This window comes from Callorhinchus milii, unplaced genomic scaffold (assembly GCF_018977255.1).
Source record: "Callorhinchus milii isolate IMCB2004 unplaced genomic scaffold, IMCB_Cmil_1.0 Scaffold26, whole genome shotgun sequence".
Classification (NCBI taxonomy): domain Eukaryota; kingdom Metazoa; phylum Chordata; class Chondrichthyes; order Chimaeriformes; family Callorhinchidae; genus Callorhinchus; species Callorhinchus milii.
In genome coordinates, this window is record NW_024704767.1 from 6,849,072 (window position 1) to 6,871,871 (window position 22,800).

Here is a 22,800-nt window from a genome sequence, read left to right on the forward strand (position 1 = left end):
TATTATTTTCAACTGGTTCATGGTTGCTATGAATTAGGTAATTGTAATTGCTGAGAGGAATTAAAATGTAATGCATTCATCCTTTATTGGACGTCAAACATTATAGTCCATTTTATAGCTGCAAGGCAGAGATTGCAGAAAGAAAGGTGTATATGTAGCATCTTCATTCTTTGAATCAAAACATTCTCCACACATAACTTGCACCTTGGAGGCAGTGCATATATTCATTAGTAGAAAGAAGTAACTGAAAATGTCAGTGTGCTCCACTTAATACACAGCACAAAGGTTGGGGACATATTCCAATGTCACATCTTTATTGTCAGAATCATCTCATGACGGGTGGCCAATTTGAAGAGACCCCAATGTTCCAATACTAGTGCTGTTTTGTTGTGTGAAAGATATGTTCTAAATCAGAATGAAGACCTGTAGGCAATCTTTTAAATGTGACCCTTTATTTCCTGCACACTTCTTGTGACCCTTCTCGGCTTTTAAATACCATCAATTGTAAAAGCACTTTTCAATAAGAGTGTTCTAGTTTGTACAGCCAAATATATTGAATTTTTAACACCGTTTCAAACAACTCGTTTAATATAAATCATAGGAAACTATTCTCTGTTCTGATAGCCTTCCCTTAATCAGTTCATCTGATTTTTGAGAAATTGCATTGAATGATTGCAGGACCTTTCATTCCTGAACAAAGAAGAAATAGCTTCCATGTGAATAGAAAAGATATTCCCTGAAAGAGAGGAAATAAACCTTTGAAACCCCAAGCTTTATCTTCCACGTTTTGTCTTCTGAAGATGTAAAACTTGCATCAAACATTCTTCTATCTTCAAAGCTTCCTGAAAATGTAAAAGTGTTAGTTTTATCTGTCACTTAAAAATAAGAATGGTTGTAGTTTTGGGAGTACTATAAGTGTAATAACAATCCTTGTTTTTAAAACTAAAGTTAGTTGCTGTGTTTCTCGTAACGGAACGTGATTTACTCAGTACCGTTATTCAAAATGACACTGTCCACTTAAATGTTAAATGACATTCCCAAATAAAAATAAAAGTTCAACTTTCATAGCTTTAGACTCAGTGTTGTAGACATGAACATAGCTATGTGATTGATGCTTTGCAGATGTTTGGAAGTAGGCTTCCATCTTAGATATTAATCATACTACGTACATGACCGAGTGATACCAGAGCACAATGTTTCATCTTCCTGGCAAATGCATGTTAAATATAACCTTTGGAAACCGTACAAGATCATAGTATTAATTTCACATCCATCGAATAAAAAAATCTCTTAAGAGATGAAAATAGTTCATGTTTGGACAATAAGAGGGAATCATGAATATTATTACCAAAACATTTTAACAATTATAGGAAGCCATTAAACAATACTTTTTTTTAATTTAAAGGTTATCACAGCTGCAATGTAATAAAGGGTACATTCATTTTGCTTTGAATATCCTTTTTAAACTCGCATTTATTGTCAAAATGCAATAAGGTCACACTGGGCCAGTTCAGATCATATTACAAACTGAGAGTTGATCCAGGAACTTTTGCGTCCCTGCATTAATGGTTGGTTTACTTCATTTGGATAAGAGTTGGAATGCTATCTTGTCGGTATTTTAACGAAGAAACTACAGCTCAGGTTGTTGATCCTAAAACAAATCGTTTAAGAAGCATCACGTGTTCCCTCATCCTCAAAGGAATATTTTGTCCTGGTGCAACCAGAGCTCTCATGGAGTGTCGAAATACATTATGTAGTGCAACTTGAAACACAATATCATACTTTCATGAAAATGTCCTATGTCCCAATAACTAATCAATAAATTATTTTTGTTTATAAGAGGGACAATTGTGGTACAATCCAGAATACAGCCAATATTAATCTTGTTTTCCTACAAATACACGCACATTTAAAAATATCGTTTATAACCTTGGATGTTATTGCAACAGTGATGTGTTCCAGTTGTTCCCGACTGTGTCTGATTTTTTTTTAAAAAAGAAAGGAAATATAAAGTAAAATCAGCCTGCTTAAAAAAAAACCATCTCATTGTGCCACATACGGATGTGTGAAGTTGTACTGTGGCACCACTGGCTGCTGGTGATGCTGTTGAATCTATTTGAGGTTGCAACTCAAGGAGTGAAGCCACATGGAAAGTTTTGTTGAACTCCACAGGAAAGATTTACCTTTCCTTGTCTTCATGGAAGATCATGGGTTCCACACTAACATAATAAATTAATAAAGGTTGTTCAAGGTCAGATATGCATCTCCCAGCAATCTGGGAAAAGAATCCCCAAGAGATAGCGCAAGTCAAGACTTATCATAACTCAATAAATAAGATAAACCAACAAAATCAGATGCAAAGCATTTTGTGTGTGTTAAAAGAAGGCCGTGCTTCACTTTTCAATCACAGGCCAATGCGATTTGTTAGTGTGCCTCACAGGTGCAAACAGCTATACTTAACTACAACTCCAGTTGTCACTCTCAAACTAAACTGCATTCCACTCCATATATGTACATCAATTGCAATAGGCACTGTGCTGGTAGTACTATTGGTCAGGTCCTTTTCTATTGTCCCTTTCTAGGAGTTGGGCTTTATATTGAGTTTATCATTTCTTCAATGCAGCTAACAGAATTAAATCAAGAGTGTTTGCTTCATATATTTTCATTTTTGGACAAAGAGACCAGAAGGAGCACATCTCTGACCTGTCACAAACTTCGCGACGTGTTCCTGGACCCAACACTGTGGACTTTGCTGAATTTCTCTTCTCCCTCAGAATTGGGGAAGAATAATTTTCTGCTAAGTCCCGCGTTACGGTCCCTGTCTATCTGCTGGTATTCGAGTCGAGTGAAAATCTGTAACATAGAAGACTGGATGAAAAGTAACTTCCAGCGAGACATCTGCAGCAAGCACGAAAATCTCATCAATAACTTCTTGAATCAAATAAGTAACAGGTTGGTTGAAAGTTTTGATTCTATTTGGACAGACCTTATTTCAAGTACATTCCATTTATGTGAAACAAGTAATTTAAAATTGTTTGTGGGACACTGCTGTGCACAATTGGCTGCTGCATTTTGCCCCCAAAACACACAGTCACTGAACTTTACAATATATTCTATGAAGCGCTTTGAGACATCTCAACAATGTGACAAGGCACTTTATCAAATGCAAGGATTCTTCTTATTAATAAAATATATGTTATTCATATTTCTTTTCATTTTGTGGAATAAAGAGAAGAAATATTGTAGGCACCACAGGCACTGCTAATTCTACCATTATTTTCCTTTTGGTTGATTTCAGTGGAAACAAAGGCCTGATTCAATTTCCAAGAAATAGGAAGCTATTAATGTAGTGGGAAAGATTCTCATTTTACAGTTCAAAGAAAACAGATTCACATTCAGGACTGTTTGACAGCCTGTCTTATGATTGCTCTAAATCTATTCTTGGTCACAAAAACCAACCTGACTAACTCACCCTGGTATCTTGCTGAAGTGAACCTGAATAAATACTGAAGTAGATTCATTACAGATTTCAGTACAATGTACTGACAATTGGTGATGAAGACCTGTGTGATACCATTTTAGGCAATCTATGAACCTCCCTCCGCTCAGGGGCTCTGGCCTGCTTCATGTCCTCGCCCACCCCACCATTAGCAGAAGGGCTTCCAGCAACTCTGCCCCCACCCTCTGGAACTCCAGCCTACAGTCCCTCTACCCCGACCCTCCCTTGCCTCCTTCAAGACCCATCTCCTCAATCATGCCTTCGATCACACTCCTTTTCCCCTCCCCGATCCCGAGCCCCAGCTCCGTTCCGAAACACTGATTGTCCAACTGCTTGGGATGTCCTCCCAATGTTGTTTGTTGTTGTTGTAAATTTTCAGTCTGGGTACTTGTTTGCTCAGACAGAGTGAAGCACCTTGGTTTCTCGAGTGCTAGTGCTATTTCCAGTGACTTTACGAGATGAGGTATCACAGTGCTCACAAGCATAATTGATAATTCCAGATAAAACCATGTCCAATCATTATTGTCCTTGAAGGTTTCCAGCGCTCAGAAATTTAGTTGTGTTGGGTTAATATTCAAACTGTAAATGATATCATCATCAGTCTGACCAAAATGTGCATATGTTTTCTAGGTGTCCAAATTTGGTGTCGTTGACCCTCTCTGGATGTGGACATGTCACAGACTACTATATTATACAAATCCTGCAAAAATGCCCTAAACTGAAGGCTTTAAAATTAGAAAACTGTGCAAGAATGACTGACAAGGTCTTGGAAGCAGTTACTATCCACGGAAGAAATTTGCGAACGCTACATGTGGATTTTTGTCGAAATATCACGCAGGTCGGACTCCAAACGATCAGAGAGAAGTGTCGTTCCGTGTTTGTTAGTGCGGAAAGAAGTGCTGGTATGATCCCTGATAATAAACCAGATGAAACAGACTGGCTGGGGAGAGGAATGAAGAAACGACTATAAAAGCAACAAAAGACTGATTTGTTTTAATTTTCAAATTCTGCGTTTATTTTAAGCTTCCATTTGATTCGGATATAATGACTGCATGTATTGTATGTTAAGTTTGCCAAAAATATGCTTTCTACTCTTCTTTACAGACAGCATGTGTTTTTTTTTAACCCATGTTTATTTGGTGACCGTCTGCCCACAAGGCAGACTCTTTCATTGAGAGACTGAAGTGACATGAAGCAGTACAAAATTTGCAGAAAACAATCCTGCCCATACATACATATATATAATACAAATGGTAACAAGGATTTCATCCCACCAAAAACACATTTCTTTCCCAGAACTCAATTTTCCGCCCAGTTAAAATAAGGGAAAGAATTTAACAACAGATGGATGATTGTAGCCAAAGTATTTAAACCCTGTGGTCTTCCATAAAAGCTTCAATCCGAAGATCAAAGTCATATTTCACGTTGTTGAAAAGATTGGGGGCAGAATCGCAGTATTCAGCTTTGAACAAGTAATGTTGCCTTTTAATGCTGTCATTTCTTCTCAAGAATGTTCTTTGCAAAGTGATACTTTTCTACAACTGTTCAACTGAATACCAGTAAACAGCATGAATTTAAATGAGAACAGTATATGTTCACTTATCAATACCTTTCTGTCCACTAGTTGGTGCTGGTGTATAATTCACTACTTTGTTCATGTCCGTACACAGCACATCTCCTTCACAAGCAGTTAATTATGGTGATATATCTTCAATAAAACTGAAGGCAATTTTGCTTGTGAGTCGTAATGTTATCTTTATTTCATACTGACTGTGAAATAAGAGTTTCTACATACCTTAGGGCACACCACAGCTTTATCCTGGCCTAGGTTAAATGAACAAGCTTTACAACATAACTTGTACCATAAATTGCTGTGGTGCAGAGGACACGATTTCTTGATTACAAAGAGAATTATAAGCGACTGGTCTGCCAATGAGCCAGCTGGCTGCGCTGTCATCAGCAGTGCCCAGGAGTACTGCAGACCTGCCTGGCTCAGGAATTGGACTGCCAAGATTGCCACAGAGGATTGGCTCAATTCCAGTTCAGGGCCACTCTCAATTGCTCAGTGGATCTGGCTGCTTGAGTAACAGGAGTAACCCATCCTTCATCAAGGTCGCCTTTATTTTTACTTGCTATTAACCTCTCCTCATGTCTTCCCAGTGTAAAGGATGAGTTGAGGAACTTAAGCATAGTCGCAATCTTAGCACAACAAAAAACATTGTGGTGGATCACCAATCTGGTGTGGCATCAATACTCTCGCACTCTCTCTCTCTCTCCCACTTTTTCCATACTCTCTCTCATAAATAATAAATAAACATTAATAATCCTTTTATTTGATTTCACACCTTATTGTATCGTCGAGACGCTTCATAACTGGAGCAACTGTGTGTATTGTATAAAAGAGTCACCAAGAAGGCTTGCCCTCTCCCCCTCCACTCTGATTGTATGAATTTAAATGAGACTCCACCCAGCCAGCCTAGTTGTAAAATCCAGGCAACGCATATTAAGCAGCCTTTCCCACCCACCTATTAGCCTACACCTGGTCCAAACTCAACATGGAATCAATCATTGGAGTCAGGAGAGGCTCAAATCAGTGACCTGGACTCCAACCCTGCACAACACAGCAGCGGCCAGGACAAATGACTGACCATTTTTTAAAATGAAATTCCTGAGCCAACAAGAAAAGGGCAACACATCTAACTGGGAATCTGAGAGCAACGCATAACAGCTCAGGCAAGTTAAAAACAAGCTCATACCCATCCCAGGTGCACCTAGCATGAAATCACCTCCTTCGAAGGAAAGAAGAGAACATTTGCAAAAGAAAACCTATTTTCTCCTTTTACCTGTTGCTGTAATTTTTGCTGTTCACTCTGCGGATAGACAATGAAGAGGTGAGTGGCAATAGTGAGTGGGGGAGCGGGGACTGTGTGTGTGGATGCGATGGGGAGGTGGGGGATATAACTGACCCTTGCTCCCCATCTGCTCAATGATGGGACCAGGCAGGTGGGGAAGTGAGCACAAACCCATGGTTCAGTGCTGCCTTGTGTTTGTCCTCAAAATGTAGCTCATGCTTTCCCTCTCTCTCTCAGGGGTTTTGAGAGCTAGGTTGAATAGGGCATATACCTGCAGATGTCACCCCATCCAGTACTTGCTTAGTGTTGTGCAGCATGCAAAGCGGATAAGTCTGAAGTGGATAAATGCTTAGTTGAGAAGGCAACTACTTTGGAAAATTAGCACAAAGGCCACCCGATCTAATTTAATTTGTGCTTCAATGGTTGCTGTTTCTTGGGGGTTGAGTGGTTTTTCTTATTAAAATCTCAATTTAGTTATTTTGACGTATTACATGGTGAATATTTGCCACTCATTTTTAAAATATTTTTCACAAACAGAGGCAAAGTCGGCTCCCTTGCCTGTTCCCTGATTACTGTGCATCAGCCTGGAGCAGTTTGAAAGTAATTTAGCCTCTGAGTCAGAAGATTATGGGTTCATGCTCCACATTAGGACTTTCAAATACAGTCGCTCTACTTCACAGTAAATCCTGTGAAGGGCTTTGAGATGTCCCCCTGACGTGAAAGTCACTGTACCAAATGCAAAGATTATTATTACATGAGCTATAATGATTGGGAAGAACAGGTACAGATTCCAATGGGTGCTAAGTCAACTGCTTTCAGTCAGGGTAGGAGTATGACAATATAATCTGATTCAATGCCTTGGAATAGGGAACAGCTAAAAGCAACCAAGGTCATCCCTCCTGATTGCTATCAAAGATTTCAGCTGCAGGTGTGTATGTGTGTGGATTCTGAATGAGGACAGGATGAAGTTTGGCATTGTTGTTCCCTCTGGTGGAATAGTTTCCCATCATTCAGTGCCAAGGCTTGTGAAAGAATAATGGCCATTTGTGTGAGCCACCAAATGGTGAGCAGCAAGCACATGGAATTGTACTCCAGTAAAAGGATGAGTCAAAGGAGAGATGGGTAGTAAATTGGTCTTGATAATTAACACAATTNAAAAAACTACTGCAATTACATTCAAAGGTGCAGAGGACCAGGATATGCTATTACTCAAAGGATACAGAGTGCCCTTATAAAGCTCAGCTTGTGTTTTGAAGTATGTTTTGGTTGTTTGTGTGTAATTAACAAGGAAAATATTCACAGGTCCCTTAACACTAAACACAACCTTATGCACGCACCCTGCTATGAGAGTATGTTAATATCACAGACGAATTAGGTGACCCATAATGTTGAGGAAAGCTGACAAGAAACCTTTATATTAGTTCTGCTCTGCTGATGGATGGTAGGATAGGTGATGATCCATTTGCAAATGAGATCATTTAGTTTTAAAAATAGTAACTTCATGAATCTAGTGACATTTTTGGAACTGCTGTCTATTCTGAGGTTAACTTGTGTTGAGGTGTTCTTGGGAACTGTATTGGCAATCCAATGTGAATGTAGCTTTGCTATTATAGCATTGCAAGTCGCTATCCTACGTGAAGGCATGCTCTTCCTTAAAACTAACATACATATGCATCCCTCCCATCATGACTTCCTCTTCCTTTCCAAATATTTCCCTCTTCATTGGTAAAGGCAATTATTTTGCTGCAGCCTCCCATTCCCCCATCCTTCTTTGTCATTATTAAACTGACTTTATTCTGCAAAAGGAGACACAGCAGCACCCAGAACTGTTACCATGAAACAGCACATTCATAATTTTCAAGGTTGCTTTCTTAATTAAGCATTATCCACTTCAGGGGTATCCACTTGCATGCTGCAAAACATTAAGCAAGTGCTGGATGGGGTGACATCCGCAGTATGATTATCACAAGGCAAATGTTTGACCACACTGATCTTGTTCGCTTAAAATCGAATACTTCCTCCTCAACTGCTGCCTTTATTCAATATACTGTCATCTTCTCAGATGTGTCTATGGCTCCTCCAGCAAATCCCTGAAAGCAAACCCACCTTGTTTTGATCATATCGTCTGTTGAAACTGCTGGCATATTATCTGTAAATTATCCTTTACGATACAACCTGTTTCACAACAAAATTTGCTTTCCAAAGTTGTTTATGCTAACTTCTCCTTTTAAGACATACTTGCCTTAGAGGGGGTGCAGCGTAGATTCACCAGGTTAGTTCCTGGGATGAGAGGGTTGACCTATGAGGATAGGTTGAGTAAAGTAGGCCTATATTCTCCAGAATATAGAAGAATTAGAGGTGATCTTATAGAAACATATAAGATTCTTATGGGGCTTGACAGAGTAGACAGTGTGAGACTGTTTCCCCTGGTAGGAGAATCTATAACTAGGGACCACACTCTTAAGATTAAGGGTCAACTGTTTCAAACAGATTTGAGGAAACACTTCTTCACTCAGCGGGTAGTGAATTTATGGAATTCTCTAACCCAGAAGGCTGTAGATGCTCAGTCCTTGAACATATTCAAAACTGAGATTGATAGATTTCTAAAGGTTAGAGGGATTAAGGGATATGGGGATAAGGCGGGCAGATGGAGTTAAGTTAGAAGATCAGCCATGATCTTATTGAATGGTGGGGTAGGCTCGAGGGGCCGAATGGCCTACTCCTGCTCCTAATTCCTATGTTCCTAAGTGTTTTTGAAATGTCATTTAGCTGATTATTGTTTCACTAGTAAAATGGTTCAAGCCAAGATGGATATCGGTGAGGATGGACAACAGGAAGGGAGGGAGCTCTTGGTAGTTAGTGGAACTGTATTTTGTTTGTGTATGAGTCTTTGTTTTCTGTTTATTTCTGTCATGAATCAATAGTTCATTTTTATGCTTTTGTTACAAGATGACTTCTCTTGCAACTTTGTTTCATAATCATTGTGAAAAATAAACCCCAAGTTCGCAATTCAGCTGCCAAGTCTTCCGCTGAGTAAGATTGCACACTAATTGCCGTGCGGGGAATGCAATCTTACTAAAAAACTGGGTTCAACTTTGTAGCCAGCAGAAACTAGAAACTTCCATCGCAATTAACGCCTGAGGGATGAACAGTGGACTAACCCAGTGAATTACCAAGTCCCTCAACTTTCTTCATTACTAGCAGAAAGGCAGTGCTGAAGATATGGAATTTAATCACTGGAACTAAATTTGCCACCACGGAAGCTTCTATGAACACCACCTGCAGCGTTGTGTCCTAGATATTCATCCTCAGGTGTGTTGTAGGAAGTAAAAGATGAGCAATACCCACTGAATAACATATAATTATTCTGCTGCGGCTGAGCATTTTGTAAAAGTGTGATGTTCTGTTTGTTCAGAGACTTTTTTTAAAAAAAAAGTCTTGGCCCTCAAAGTGTTCTGAGACGTAAGCTCTGAGCCTGTGGAAGTGCACCAGATCTACTCAATATGAACATGTTAATGAACTGCTGGTCTCTGGAGGGAGACTCAGGTTTTCCTCAATGCCTGTATGCCACCAACCTGGAATCAGATTGTTCTTATTTTACTCTGACCCAATCTATCCTGAGGTCTATTGCTTTGATTTATGATGAACACTACTGAACGAACATGAGAATAGCCCTTCATCTCTTTGTATAGAAGGTAATTAACAACTGGAACAGGTTACCAGGTAGTTGCATCCAGAATGCTGGATTCTTTTAAGAAACAGCTTGATGCTGTAGTGGGTGTATGGTAATGGGTATTCTGGAAGGATGAGAACAAATGGGCCAATGGATTTTTATCCCAACCTCTGTTGTGATCAAAGTTATAGTTCTGTGCAAATTGCATGAAGAGTGCATATTGATATGAATGTGGTATTGATAAGGTCACTTGGACTTGAAATGAGAAATCCTATTAACCAACATTTGGCTGAATATAACCAACACCCGGTGTATCACCCCACTCAAAGGTTTTTTTCCCCTTTATGACAGTTTTCTCTCCAGCCTCCTGAAGCTCTTGCCTTTTTATTCTATGGGCTATGGTTCCATGGGTATCCTCCAATATCTTGCCATGTGGCCATTAATTCATGCGTAATCATAATAAATAATATTATTATTAATTATAATTCATGCGTAGCCTTAGCTACTTGGCCATGAGTCAACACAGTCAAGTCCAATTCTTACTTCACCAAGGGAAAGTAGTTTCTGATTCCCACATCTTAATCCACTCTACATAAATCAGGATTGAAACCTGCAAGATTACAGTCTGCAAGGACTGTTTCTTCCTCGCCAGAATTTATTTGGCACAGAAAGCTATTCCGTTCATCCCTTCTGTGCCATCCACACTGGCATCCCAAATGGAGTTATTGACTATGATTGCTGGCCCTCAAGTACAGAGCTCTACAAGGGCAGAATATAAAAGAATACAGCCTTGGTATCACAGAAGTCAAAAGTATCCTGACAGGAATTGCTGTTAGACCTTTGAAGGAGAGGACAGCATACACAAAGACAAACCTTGTGATAGTCACAAAAAGAAAGGTGGAAATGAAATTTCATAACAGATTTTAGTTTTTAATTTTTTTTTACATTTTTCACTGATAAATCTAATGTCTGTTTAATTCATAAATTGGCGCAAACCCATCTTGATAAAAAAGCATGCTTTATTGTTGTGTAATGATGCTTCTGGGAATGCATGAGCACAAGCTTTAGCACAAGTCTGCTCTGTAAAACTGTTCTAGAAGGTCATTAGATCTCATCTTGTTGAGGTGTAGTTATCTGTATTAGCTCTAATCTGTATATATTGAATTACGTTAGACAGCCATCTGCTCTTTCCCCATTGCCTGAATCAGCTGCATAGATATGCTCCTGCTTTGTTTGTCAGTGTTCCTCGCATTAGCAAGCTGGTGCTAACAATCCTACATTTAGGATTAATAGTAATGAAGCATTTAGCAACTTCCAATCTATTTAAATAACGATTGTAAATGTCAGTTCAATTTAAATGCTGTGGCTGTTTACGGTGACATTGTTAACGCCATTTATTTTGACATTGTTTTTTTTAAACAAAAAGTGGTTGTCTGGGGCAACAGCTTTCTGACGCCAGCTCTTGAACCATTCTGACCGTTCTGATTGGGGTACCATACTGTGTTCTGGAGGATAGGGGATGTTTTTTGGTGGGAGGGTTAGTGGTGGGATGCTGTGGCAGGATTGGCGTGGAGGGGGTGGAATGATTAGCAGCACTGGATGGGGGCATGTAAAACGCAGGACAGCTGCTGCTGCTGGTATAAGCACTTCAGTTTAATTGCTGTTCTAGCACTGGAGCCCTATAATTTCATGGAGGAATTGAAAGTGATTTTGTTATTTAGCAGCAAATACTCATTACCTAATATTACTACCTGAATTGGCTAATGGTAATTGTGTGATCTGGAGGTCAGAGTACAAACACAATCGAAATGGAAGTGACATGTAAAAGAGCGAAAACTTATTCAGTAATGATAAATGAATAGGAAATGTGAGTGTCTCTAAGGAATACACTTTCTTTGTGAATAGAACAAATGATTCATCACCGTGTCAATAGCTAGTCTTTATGTTACTGTCTTACAAGTACAACTGGCAACCCACATAACTGGTCCTCTCTTGTCTGGCAGCCTTTTAAGGCTACCGGTATTATTTTCAGAAATGTAAAAAATCAATTACTCATTTACAAGTCTCAAAGCAATATGCTCCACAATTTTTTTATAATAATAATAATTGGGTCGCTCAATCCATAACTGTTTGTGGGACACTGCTGTGCACAATTGGCTGCCCGTTTCGCCCACAAAATATAATCAATTCACTTCACAGTACATTCTGTGAAGTGTTTTGAGACATGATAATATGCTATATCAAATGTGAGTATTATTATTACTATTATTAGACTTAATTGAGAAACAGATTTATATCTGAAAATACTCGTCATACATGTCTTGTCTGCTGCTCACATTGACCAATTTTTTTAACCTCCAATTAAACATCTCCCAGGAGTGCACTGGAATGTCAGTCTGACTTAAGACTTGTCTCATTAAATTTTGGTCAAAGGCAATTCATTTTATTATGGAGGAAGGAAATGATTCAAGATACTCTCAAAAAACATTGATCAGAATAAATGTTATGTTTATTGTGCTTATATGAAATGATCAAGTGATGGAACGAAGTTTTGGGCTAAGAGACTGGTAATCATATGTGCATTTGATATGGCGCCTTATCGTGTCATTGAGATGTCTCTAAGCGCTTAACAAAATATATTGTAAAATGAATTGACTATCTTGTGGGTGAGATGTGGCAGGCAAATTTATACAATAATTAATTTCTACTCATCTCAATTTAGATCTCATTGTCTCTTTTATTGCATGATGTTGTTCTCCCACCGAAACATGTACATCTGTACAAATTAGGCCATAAGACATAGGAGCAGGAGTAGACCATTCGGTCCCTTGAGCCTGCCGCGCGATTTAATAAGATCTTGGCTGATCTTCTAACCGAATTCCATTTACCCGCCCTATCCCCATATCTCTTAATCCTTCTATCTTTTAGAAATCTATCAACCTCAGTCTTGAATATATTTAAGGACTGAGTATCCACAGCTTCTGGGGTAGAGAATTCCACAAATTCACTCCCCTCTGAGTGAAGAAATGTTTCCCCTCAAGTCAGTTTGAAAAGGCTGACCCTTAATCTTAAGAGTGTGACCCCTAGTTATAGATTCTCCAACCAAAGGAAACAGTCTCACCTCGTCTACCCTGTCAAAACCCTTAAGAATCTTTAGGTTTCTATAAGTTCACCTCTAATTCTTCTTTATTCTAGAGAATATAGGCCTAGTTTACTCAACCTCATAGGTAACCCCCTCACCCCGGGAACTAACCTGGTGAATCTACGCTGCACCCACTCTAAGGCGAGTATGTCCTTTCTTAAGTAAGGAGACCAAAACTGCACGCAATATTCTAGGTGTGGTCTCACCAAGGCCTTATACAACTGCAGCAAGACTTCCCTACTCTTGCACTCCAACCCTTTTGAAACGAACGCCAACATGGCATTAGCCTTCCCAGATGCTTGCTGTATCTGCATACTAACTTTTTGTGACTGGTATACAAGGACACCCAAATTCCTTTGAACACTAACACTACCCAGTCTCTTCCCCTCTGGAAAATAATCCGCTTTTACTACCTAGGTGAATAACTTCACACTTCCCCACATTATACTCCATCTGCCACCTTCTTGCCCACTCACCTAGCCTGTCTATTTCCCTTTTGAATTCTTCGTGTGTCATCCTCACAGCTTACACTCCCACCTATCTTCGTATTAATTAGATAAGGAGAACAATTAAAATAAGAGGTTAGTCTCTGTCAACACTGAAACCTTCTTCAGGGATTTATTCCCTCTGGGCAACAACATGGAAATCCAAAGTTTCCAAATTTCTTAGGAGAAATACTGAATCGTTTTACGAATCGCATGTCAAAACACCTGCTGAGCACTGCGCGTAGGTTGCTTGGCAACTTTATTTATAGTCAAGAAAAATAACCGACATTCAGTGTTACCCTGCCACGTGTTTAGCCACAGTGTTTTTCTCTGTCACGTTGTCCTCCACACCCAGCCATCAGCAAGACCGTCATTGACCAGTTTAGCATTTGTGAGGCAGTCAGTCTGCAGTCTAATCCGCTGTGTAAACAAAGCAGCCCGGGAAGTATTATGTAATAACCATGACAGCAACTGCATTTCTTTTCTCTGTGGGATCCAAAGAATCTCAAAATGCTGATTTACAATACAGTGGCCAATATATTGCGGGATCGGTTGAGCGCGCGGATCGAAACGAAACCTTGGGCACGCGGCTTAACGTTAATGTGTGATCATCAAAGCAAAGGTACGTTAATAAGGGCGTTTTTGGCCATAGTTCAGAAACGTACAGCACACATAACCAAATGAATGCAACCCTTCCCCGAGCAGCAGCTGCTTCCGTTAAAGATTTTTTTTTGCAGAATATGTCTAAAGCTCATAGACGATTTGTAAGCCATTAGGGTATTTTTCTGGGGGGGGGGAGGAGAAGGGAAATCAGTGCAATCTATCCCTTTGATTTGTACTGTCTGATTCCCAGCTCTGAGCTTGATTCCCTGTATTATGTCCCCATAAACAGATGCATGAGATACCCCCCCCCGACCCCCCCACAACACACACACACACACACACACACACAGCACCAGTGTTGAATGACCACGTGGGTTCAGCTCTTTCACGCCGCAACATTTGTTGCTTTCCTCGGGGCGGGGCCACTCGCGTCTCATTTACAGCCCCATTGTCCTTCCGAACCAATCGGAGCCACGGCCGCGGTCTACCTCTGTGACCATTGGCTGTCTGCAGCTGCGGGGGGGGGAGGCGGGGGAGGATTAGGTCCAATCAGTGTCCGGGAGCGCGGTGGTGCCGCCCCCACACGTTGCCTGGGGAGCGGCCGCACGCGTTGCAAACGCATGTGTGTGTGTGTGTGTGAGTCCAGAGCCTGAGACAGTGTGTGTGTGTGTGTGTGAGTGAGTGTGTGAGTGAGTCCAGAGCCTGAGACAGTGTGTGTGTGTGTGTGAGTCCAGAGCCTGAACAGTGTGTGTGTGTGTGTGAGTCAGAGCTGAACAGTGTGTGTGTGAGTGAGTCCAGAGCCTGAGACAGTGTGTGTGAGTGAGTCCAGAGCCTGAGACAGTGTGTGTGTGTGTGTCAGAGCTGAGACAGTGTGTGTGAGTGAGCTGGAGGTCCAGAGCCTGAGACAGTGTGTGTGGTGAGTCAGAGCTGAGAAGTGTGTGTGTGTGTGTCCAGAGCCTGAGACAGTGTGTGTGTGTGAGTCCAGAGCCTGAGACAGTGTGTGTGTGTGTGTGTCCAGAGCCTGAGACAGTGTGTGTGTGGTGTCCAGAGCCTGAGACAGTGTGTGTGTGTGTCCAGAGCCTGAGACAGTGTGTGTGTGTGTGTCCAGAGCCTGAGACAGTGTGTGTGTGTGTGTCCAGAGCCTGAGACAGTGTGTGTGTGAGTGAGTCCAGAGCCTGAGACAGTGTGTGTGTGTGTGTCCAGAGCCTGAGACAGTGTGTGTGTGTGTCCAGAGCCTGAGACAGTGTGTGTGTGTGTCCAGAGCCTGAGACAGTGTGTGTGTGAGTCCAGAGCCTGAGACAGTGTGTGTGTGAGTGAGTCCAGAGCCTGAGACAGTGTGTGTGTGTGAGTCCTGAGACAGTGTGTGTGTGTGAGTCCAGAGCCTGAGACAGTGTGTGTGTGTGTGTGTGTGAGCACATAGCAGTGCAGAGCTTACCCTCTTTACCCCAGTCATCCTGATCTGTTGTGGGGGGGGAAAAATATATACCCCCCCCCACCCCCACCTTGCATGTCATTTGCCGTCTTGTCTGCCAGACGTCTGCAAACCTGGACAACACACAGACTGTCTCACTTTGATGTTCTGGTAAGACTGACCTGGAATTCTTCCTCCCTCTGTCTGTGTGTGTGTGTGTGGGGGGGGGGGGGGGCGTGGTGGGGGAAGGGGAAGAGGGGGTTAATAAAAAAAGGCTGTGGACTGACTTAACTCAATAAGTTGGTTATTTTGTGTTCATATGTTTTGTGGTCTTTTAATGCGTGAAATGAATGCATTGTTTAAAAAAAAAAGGAAGAAACAACAAAAAAAGCCTAAACACATATTTTTTTCTCTCCCCCCCCCCCCCCGAGATATTCCCATGAATTTGAGGTGGTACATGGTGATGGAAAAGAGAGTGTGGTGTTTTTTTTTGGGGGGGGGATAATCTTTCTGAAGTGTCTCTGTTCATTACCCTCATCGCTATCTCGTTTCTGTCACAGGCGAAGATATTTTAATGTCTGTTTTACCAATTACACACAGTAATTGCCCTTAATTTTTTAAGTGGGTCATTCAGGAATTAAACACCATTGCATTTAGATTTTTTTTATTTAAAAAAAAACTGCGATGAAACTGGACAGTTTATTACAATGACAGTTGATTTCGTGCGCTCAGCAGTTAAATTAGTGAGCGACTGTTTGTGATTTATTACATTAATATTGCATTGTTGCAAATGCATTTTGTGGCATTTCAGAAAACAGCCATGCATTTGGCGGTAGAACTTCCTGACAGCAGCATAACCCTCGGTGAGTCTGATTATTCAACAGACTGGTTTGAAAGTGAAGATGAAGGAAGTGACATATTTTATTCCGACAGCGAGAGTGAAATAAAATGTGAGCTGTCATCGGTAATGCACGGCTCCTTCGCGTACTCTCCCAGAGATTTTGAATCTCAAGAAAACCTTAAAACGAACATCAAGGCGGCAGAGAGAAATAACAACCGCGCGCTGCAGTTCCGTCAATCATCAGCATCGGATGCCACCGGTATCCGTGTATCCCCTGTCCCTGTGGCTAAAGATCTTCCAGAATGCGGTTCCACTTCCAGGAGTGACCTTTTGATCAAAACACTGAGTAATCAGACATCCTTTCGGAGCAGTATCATGGCATCAGTAACGAGTTCCAGTGACGTGTGCGAAGATGCTACCAATTGTCTTCCAGGACTCCGTGCAGTTGACAATTCTTTTGCTAAAACAATTGTGCCAATTAAAAGGAAAAGAGAAAAGGGAGACTTAAACCTGGCAACAGAAGAGACCAATACATTATCTGAAGGGGACATCATCTTTGCCGAAAAGGTAAAGTCACGAGAAGTTGCTGACTCGAATTCATTATTTTTCTTAAGGGTTGCTAAAAGCAAAATCAAACATTTTGAAGTTTATGCTGAATATTGCTTACATTTGGTTGGTTATTAATGAAAGACCTGTAACTGGCATTTTACAAAAGGTTTAGAAGGCAGTTAATGTATGACAATACAATAAAATGAGGTCCCGTCTGGTGATTCAGGTGGACGTTAAAGATTCCATGGCATTATTTTAAAAGAGAAGGGAGTTTCTCCTGGTGTCCTGGACAATTCTCCAAATAAAATTGGTCATTCACTTATGGCCTATCCTGTGAAGCGCTTTGATCTGTCCCGATGACGTGATGAGGTTCTACATCAAATGCAAGAGCTATTATTATTTTATTACAACAATTTACTTTTATTCAGCGCTCATCTCAGGAGGATGTCTTAAAGTTTTACGCAGCTTACTGTGCACTCCCTCAGTATTGTGCAGGGTGGCGGGAAGGGGATTGCATTGCTGTGGCCTCTGAGCAACTATGCCAACCCATTACAAATTGTTTGCTGTAGACTTGGAGTGTAATAAGGACAGAGTTCAGACTGCCTGTAAAATCACTTCAGGTAAATATTGTTAGCCTAGGAAACCGCAGCTGTTTCAGAGAATAACATTTTCTTCATTCTGGGTGAGATTCCTGTTTTAGCGCCTTGATATGAAAGACCAGTTCATATTCTTATAATAATAATCCTTGCATTTGATATAGCGCTTTTCACATCTTCTAGACGTCTCAAAGCGCTTCACAGAATATACTGTAAAGTGAATTGACTGTATATTTGTGGGCGAACGCGGCAGCCAATTGCGCACAGCAGTGTCCCACAAACGATCGTAGTTTGAAAATGACCAATTTATTGTTTTTTTGTTTTTGGAGGGATTATTATTAGGCATGTGGAGTAAGGAAACTTGCCCAAGGTTTCGCCCTGCCTGGAATTGAACTCTTAATGTTATTCTTAACATTACTTTCTTCTGTGTTTAGTGTGGGGAACTTCAGGGCTTTATTCCTCCTCTGAACTTGCTGCTGAATGGCCTCAAGTCTGGAAGGTACAGAAAAGGTATGTAACTTCAAAACATATTTAAAGTCGCATCCAATCCTAGTTGTGCAATAGTGAAGGGCCAACATTTTGCAATAGTAATGTCTAGTTATTTGTCTCGGTAGGTTTGACCAGTTTCCAGGAAAGTGTTGCCATGGACAGAATCCAGAGAATTCTGGGAGTTCTGCAAAATCCAAATTTGGGGTAACTATTTCAGCATGATTTGCTCTATTTGGCAATTTTCTTTTCAGTGTTAAAATGTTAAATTAGGTGCATATGCTTACCATTATTTCAGTGGATGCACATTTCACATCTTAGCTCTGCATCTGCTGTTTGGGACTGTGTTACTTTACCAGATCCCTGTCATGTGAAGATTGCTAATCCCACTTAAACATTTGCCAGAAAGTAATTGGAATTAGTTCTTTACAATTAGTCAATCTAATGAAGCATTAAAATGGATCAGTAATGCTTGGCATGCAGTTGTGGTTGAACCACTTAACTTTACACTCAGACTTGTGTAGTTTTATAACTTGCAAGAGAAATAATCATGGCATTTGATTTTTAAGGTAGATTTCTAAGCTCATTTTGCTGGTTTCCATTCATGTCTCCAAGACTGGTGGAGTGTAGATGGGCATCTGAGTATAGTAAAACGCGCACAAGTCTGATCTGTATAAATCATACTTATGCCCAAATCCTGTTCAAGAGTTTATATTCTATGCAGGTTTGACATAACTCACACTTAGCACAAGTCATAGAAAATGTATGATCTCAACTGATATGACTTATGTGAGGTTTACTGTAGTACCCATTATGCTATGGTGAGTGTTGAACTCAAATGATGTAGTGTTAAATTTTAATGATTCAACCAATACGATGGTTTTCTTACTATAATATTATTTATATGGCGCTTAAAATCTTTCGGTTGCTAGCTCATGATCTTAAGCAAAATTCAAATGATTTTCTTTTGCAGTGAACAATACACAGGGATTTTGCTGCAGGTGGAGAGGATGTTGAAGGGCTGGTTTCCCAATGTTGCACTTGTTCCAGGCTGTAAAGTTTCTCTTAGTGAAGTAATTCATTGTAAAAGATTGAAGGTAAGAAACAACAAGGTTACATTTGTATTGCGCCTTTCACGTCGGGAGAAAAGAAAGTGAGTCAACGTTTCGGGTCCACGAGCCTTCGTCAGAACTGGGGCATGTTTGGGAGGGAGAGGCTTTTAAGGGTCCCCTACGCTGTTCTAATGAGCCACAGTGCAAGCTCGAGGAACAGCACCTCGTTTATCTGCTAGGGACCTCACAGCCCTCTGGTCTCAATAGATTTCAACAATTTCAGACCATAACAGCTCACCTTCCCTCTCTTCTGTGACCATCACCACATCATCTGGGTCCCAGACACACCTTTTCTCTCCCTGATCTGCTTGTTTTATTGCAAGTTCTTCCCCCACCCCCTTTTTGTTCTGCAGTATTGACACCTCTAGTCCCCTGCTTTATTGCAATCCCCCCCTTTGTTCTGCATCATTAACATCTCTTTAGCCCATCATCCCCTGTCCTCTACCCCATTTTCTCCTTTGTCTTCCTTGTCCTGCCTTCCCTCGTTAGCATATAAAAGCCTCTCCCTCCCAACATGTCCCAGTTCTGACGAAGGCTCGTGGAACCGAAACATTGACTCATTTTCCTTTCTCCATAGATGCTGCCTGACCTGCTGAGTGTTCCCAGCGACTTCTGTGTTTGTTTTCAGATTTCCAGCATCTGCAGTATTTTGTGTTTTTACAATACTCCAATTGCCTAACCAGGAACATGTCCTTACATTCATTGGCCCAACTATAAAATCTAGAATTCCATTTACTTGTTTATGGGCTTGTTAACTTGTACTTCCACCTCTATGAACTATCTGTCAGTACTCCTATATCTCTCTGCCCTGCCACTTCCATCTAAAAAACATATTGTGTACCTTTACTTTGTCCTTCTTAAATTATTTATCTATATTGAATTTGATTTACCATATATCCACTCACTCTAATTTGTCTGCATTGCTTCTCATAGTTTGCAATGTCCCCCATTATATAATATACAGAAAATGAGTGACCTAGACACAAATGACCCCTGAATACATGTCACCAATCTTAAAAACATTGCTTTATTCTACTCTCTCTTTATTTCAGGTATCTCTATTCATATTATCACATTCCTTAGTTGCTTTGGGTAAAACATTCATTCAGCATTACTCAATTCCTCCCTAACTAGATCCCAATGTAGATTTTAAAAAGAGAGAAACTGACTTATAATTTCACTACTGTATTCATCTCACTCCCCAACTTGAACATCGGTGTCACATTTGCACCTTCAAGTCTTTTGGCATAATATCTATTTTCAAAGATGTTTATAACATTTTGGTCAGAGCCTCTGCTATCTCTTCAAGGATTTGGGGATTGTGCCAGACTATTGGGGTCTGGCTACATTTTCACTTTGTGACTTACTATTTCTCCTTTGAATACTGCATATGCGGTATCGCATACAATGCTCCACTGAACACCACCATTTTGTTTGCAGAAAAACGACCAAACTGTGACAACTACACATCTTTCTGCGCATTGCCATGAAATTGTAAAGCAGATAAAAAGAACTGAAAGTCCAGCTTTTGAAGATGAAGGATGGATCACCAGTGGACTCTGTAAAAATCCAGATAAGGGAATCTATAAAATACCCCAGATCAACTCCAAAGGAAAAGTTATTTCAAAGGAGCTTCATGGAAATCAGCTTCAAGAGAAAAACAAGCAATTGTTGATCATCCTGTAAGTATTTGTCTAGCCGCTGATCAGGTGAAACCAGCTAACCAGAGTAGAATTTACTTTTATGCAGAAGGAACATTTGCTGGCAGCCATTCTTACAGATGCATGAGCAGGACCAAGCCAAAGGCATCACCATTAATACCAAGGAATGCTGGTTTAACACTATCATTACTGACCTAGTTTATCACAGTTACTGGTTTGAACTACACAGCTTAAAGTACATCACTTGTTTTGTGCTCAGAAATGCAGTAAGTTGTGAATATGTAGTTTAGCAAGCTTTAAAAGCAGAATGTGTAACATTAAAATACATTTATGTTCAAATAATTTGACTGATGTGAATTTTAATACATTAAACACAACTTTGAATTCTTGGGACATGAAATTGTTTTGCAATGCCAGTTTGAAAACATCTAGACTTTTTAAATTAAGTAGCAGAGACAAACATTTACTGCTCTCTGATGTTTTACTGTCAGTTGGTATAATGTTTAAAAATGTAAATTGAGTATATTCATGATCACAGATTAAGTGTCAGATGATGTGTTTTTATCTAGATTTATGCAGTGTGTTAACATGAATGTATAGCTCGTATGGGGGGGGGTGGTAATACAAAGGATACATTTAAAAATAATAACATTTGCTTTACTGCTGGTTGACTGGTGATTTTGGCAGTGATGTACATTAATAAATGATCATACTTGAGTATTCTTTATCTGGTTAAATTTAAAGAAATGGGCAATAAATTCTCACTTTACAGCACTACTAATCATAGTAAAGGGACTTGACTTGACTCCTGATTGTATAAATTCGCCTTAAAATGCTTTGCAGAATGGTTATATAATCTAATTTTGTCTTTCCCTCCTGCAATCTGTACAATTCTATTCTTGGGCTTCAGTAAGTATGAAGCTTTGTGCATCCCTGCTAACAATTGTTTCAAAACAGAACCTGGCCACTGAGAAGTTAAATATGAAATACCTTGCTGTTTTTGAGTTAACAAAAGCGGTGGGCTAGGAAGAACAAATGTGTAACCTGGCCAAATAGATCTGCTTATAATTCACAACAATTAAAACTAACCTATCCATACATAGTGATCCAAGAAAATTACATCCAATAGAATATAGCTAACTTTGTTATATACATAATTCTTCTTACAGCTATTTTTGTTCAATCAAATATCACAGACAGCTTGAAGGACCAGTTGACAAAACAAACATGATTTTATATTAGCATTTTATTCTTTGATGTAGTTCTGTTAGGAAACTCGGCACAGGCAATTCAAATTAAAACAAAATAAATATAAGAATATTTATGTAAATTGCTCTCTCCCTCATGAACAATTATACACAATGTACATTTTTTTTACATTTTTCCTAGATCTGGGAGGGTCATCTATACCATTCCCAAATATGCATCAAAATATCTCCATGCAAACTTATCAAAAATGAACAAAAACAGGGAGGAAAATGTATTCTTTTTAAACCTGCCAATTTGTCAAAATCAAGAAACTAATTACATTTCACATTTGTTTTCTTCAAGTACATATACAATTAAAATATTGTAGGCTGTTTGCAGAAGTTACTATTACAGCTATAATTACCAAAGGATTCTTTGCACCAATGCTCCCCATAGCATTTCCTTGTGCACATAACAGAATGAATTTTGTTCATACAGAAATTTAATAGTCTGTATCAGAGCCTTCTGCATTGTCCACATTACGCGAAAGCATGTAGTTGTCCATGTCTATGGATCTACAGTTGTTGATAGCATAGCGCAGCCGTTCTGCCATGAGTGATTGGCTGGAATATGGTGGGAGCCGCAGTTGGAAGAAGCAAGTTTGTGAGGTAGGCAAGCTGTCGTAAGGCTGTGAAATGGAAA

The 22,800-nt window shown here is 40.1% G+C and overlaps 3 protein-coding genes across 5 annotated transcripts in view; 2 read left to right on the forward strand and 1 right to left on the reverse strand.

Moving 5' to 3' along the window:
- The first annotated feature begins 2,533 nt into the window (after positions 1-2,533).
- fbxl22 (F-box and leucine-rich repeat protein 22) lies at positions 2,534-5,232 on the forward strand. Its single transcript, XM_007907788.2, has 2 exons — positions 2,534-2,952; positions 4,130-5,232. The coding sequence occupies exons 1-2, from the start codon at positions 2,618-2,620 to the stop codon at positions 4,467-4,469; spliced, it is 675 nt and encodes a 224-aa protein (XP_007905979.1). The 5' UTR covers positions 2,534-2,617; the 3' UTR covers positions 4,470-5,232.
- A 5,671-nt stretch (positions 5,233-10,903) lies between these two features.
- LOC103188008 lies at positions 10,904-21,684 on the forward strand. 3 transcript variants are annotated; one of them, XM_042344123.1, is made up of 8 exons: positions 10,904-10,921; positions 14,153-14,273; positions 15,788-15,836; positions 16,477-17,073; positions 18,086-18,161; positions 18,266-18,344; positions 19,111-19,234; positions 20,690-21,684. In XM_042344123.1, the coding sequence occupies exons 4-8, from the start codon at positions 16,486-16,488 to the stop codon at positions 20,933-20,935; spliced, it is 1,113 nt and encodes a 370-aa protein (XP_042200057.1). In that variant the 5' UTR covers positions 10,904-10,921; positions 14,153-14,273; positions 15,788-15,836; positions 16,477-16,485; the 3' UTR covers positions 20,936-21,684. The 3 variants fall into 3 exon arrangements, with proteins under 3 accessions (XP_042200057.1, XP_042200056.1, XP_007905990.2); XM_042344122.1 differs by lacking the exons at positions 10,904-10,921; positions 14,153-14,273 and having other exon boundaries at positions 15,627-15,836; XM_007907799.2 differs by lacking the exons at positions 10,904-10,921; positions 14,153-14,273; positions 15,788-15,836 and adding an exon at positions 16,118-16,145.
- Positions 21,685-22,138: 454 nt separating this feature from the next.
- herc1 (HECT and RLD domain containing E3 ubiquitin protein ligase family member 1) overlaps positions 22,139-22,800 on the reverse strand; it is a 64,022-nt gene continuing 63,360 nt past the window's right edge. Inside the window, exon 78 of the mRNA XM_042344121.1 lies at positions 22,139-22,786. Coding sequence (XP_042200055.1) covers positions 22,601-22,786 — 186 coding nt within the window. The 3' untranslated portion in view covers positions 22,139-22,600. The remainder of the gene's footprint in view (positions 22,787-22,800) is intronic.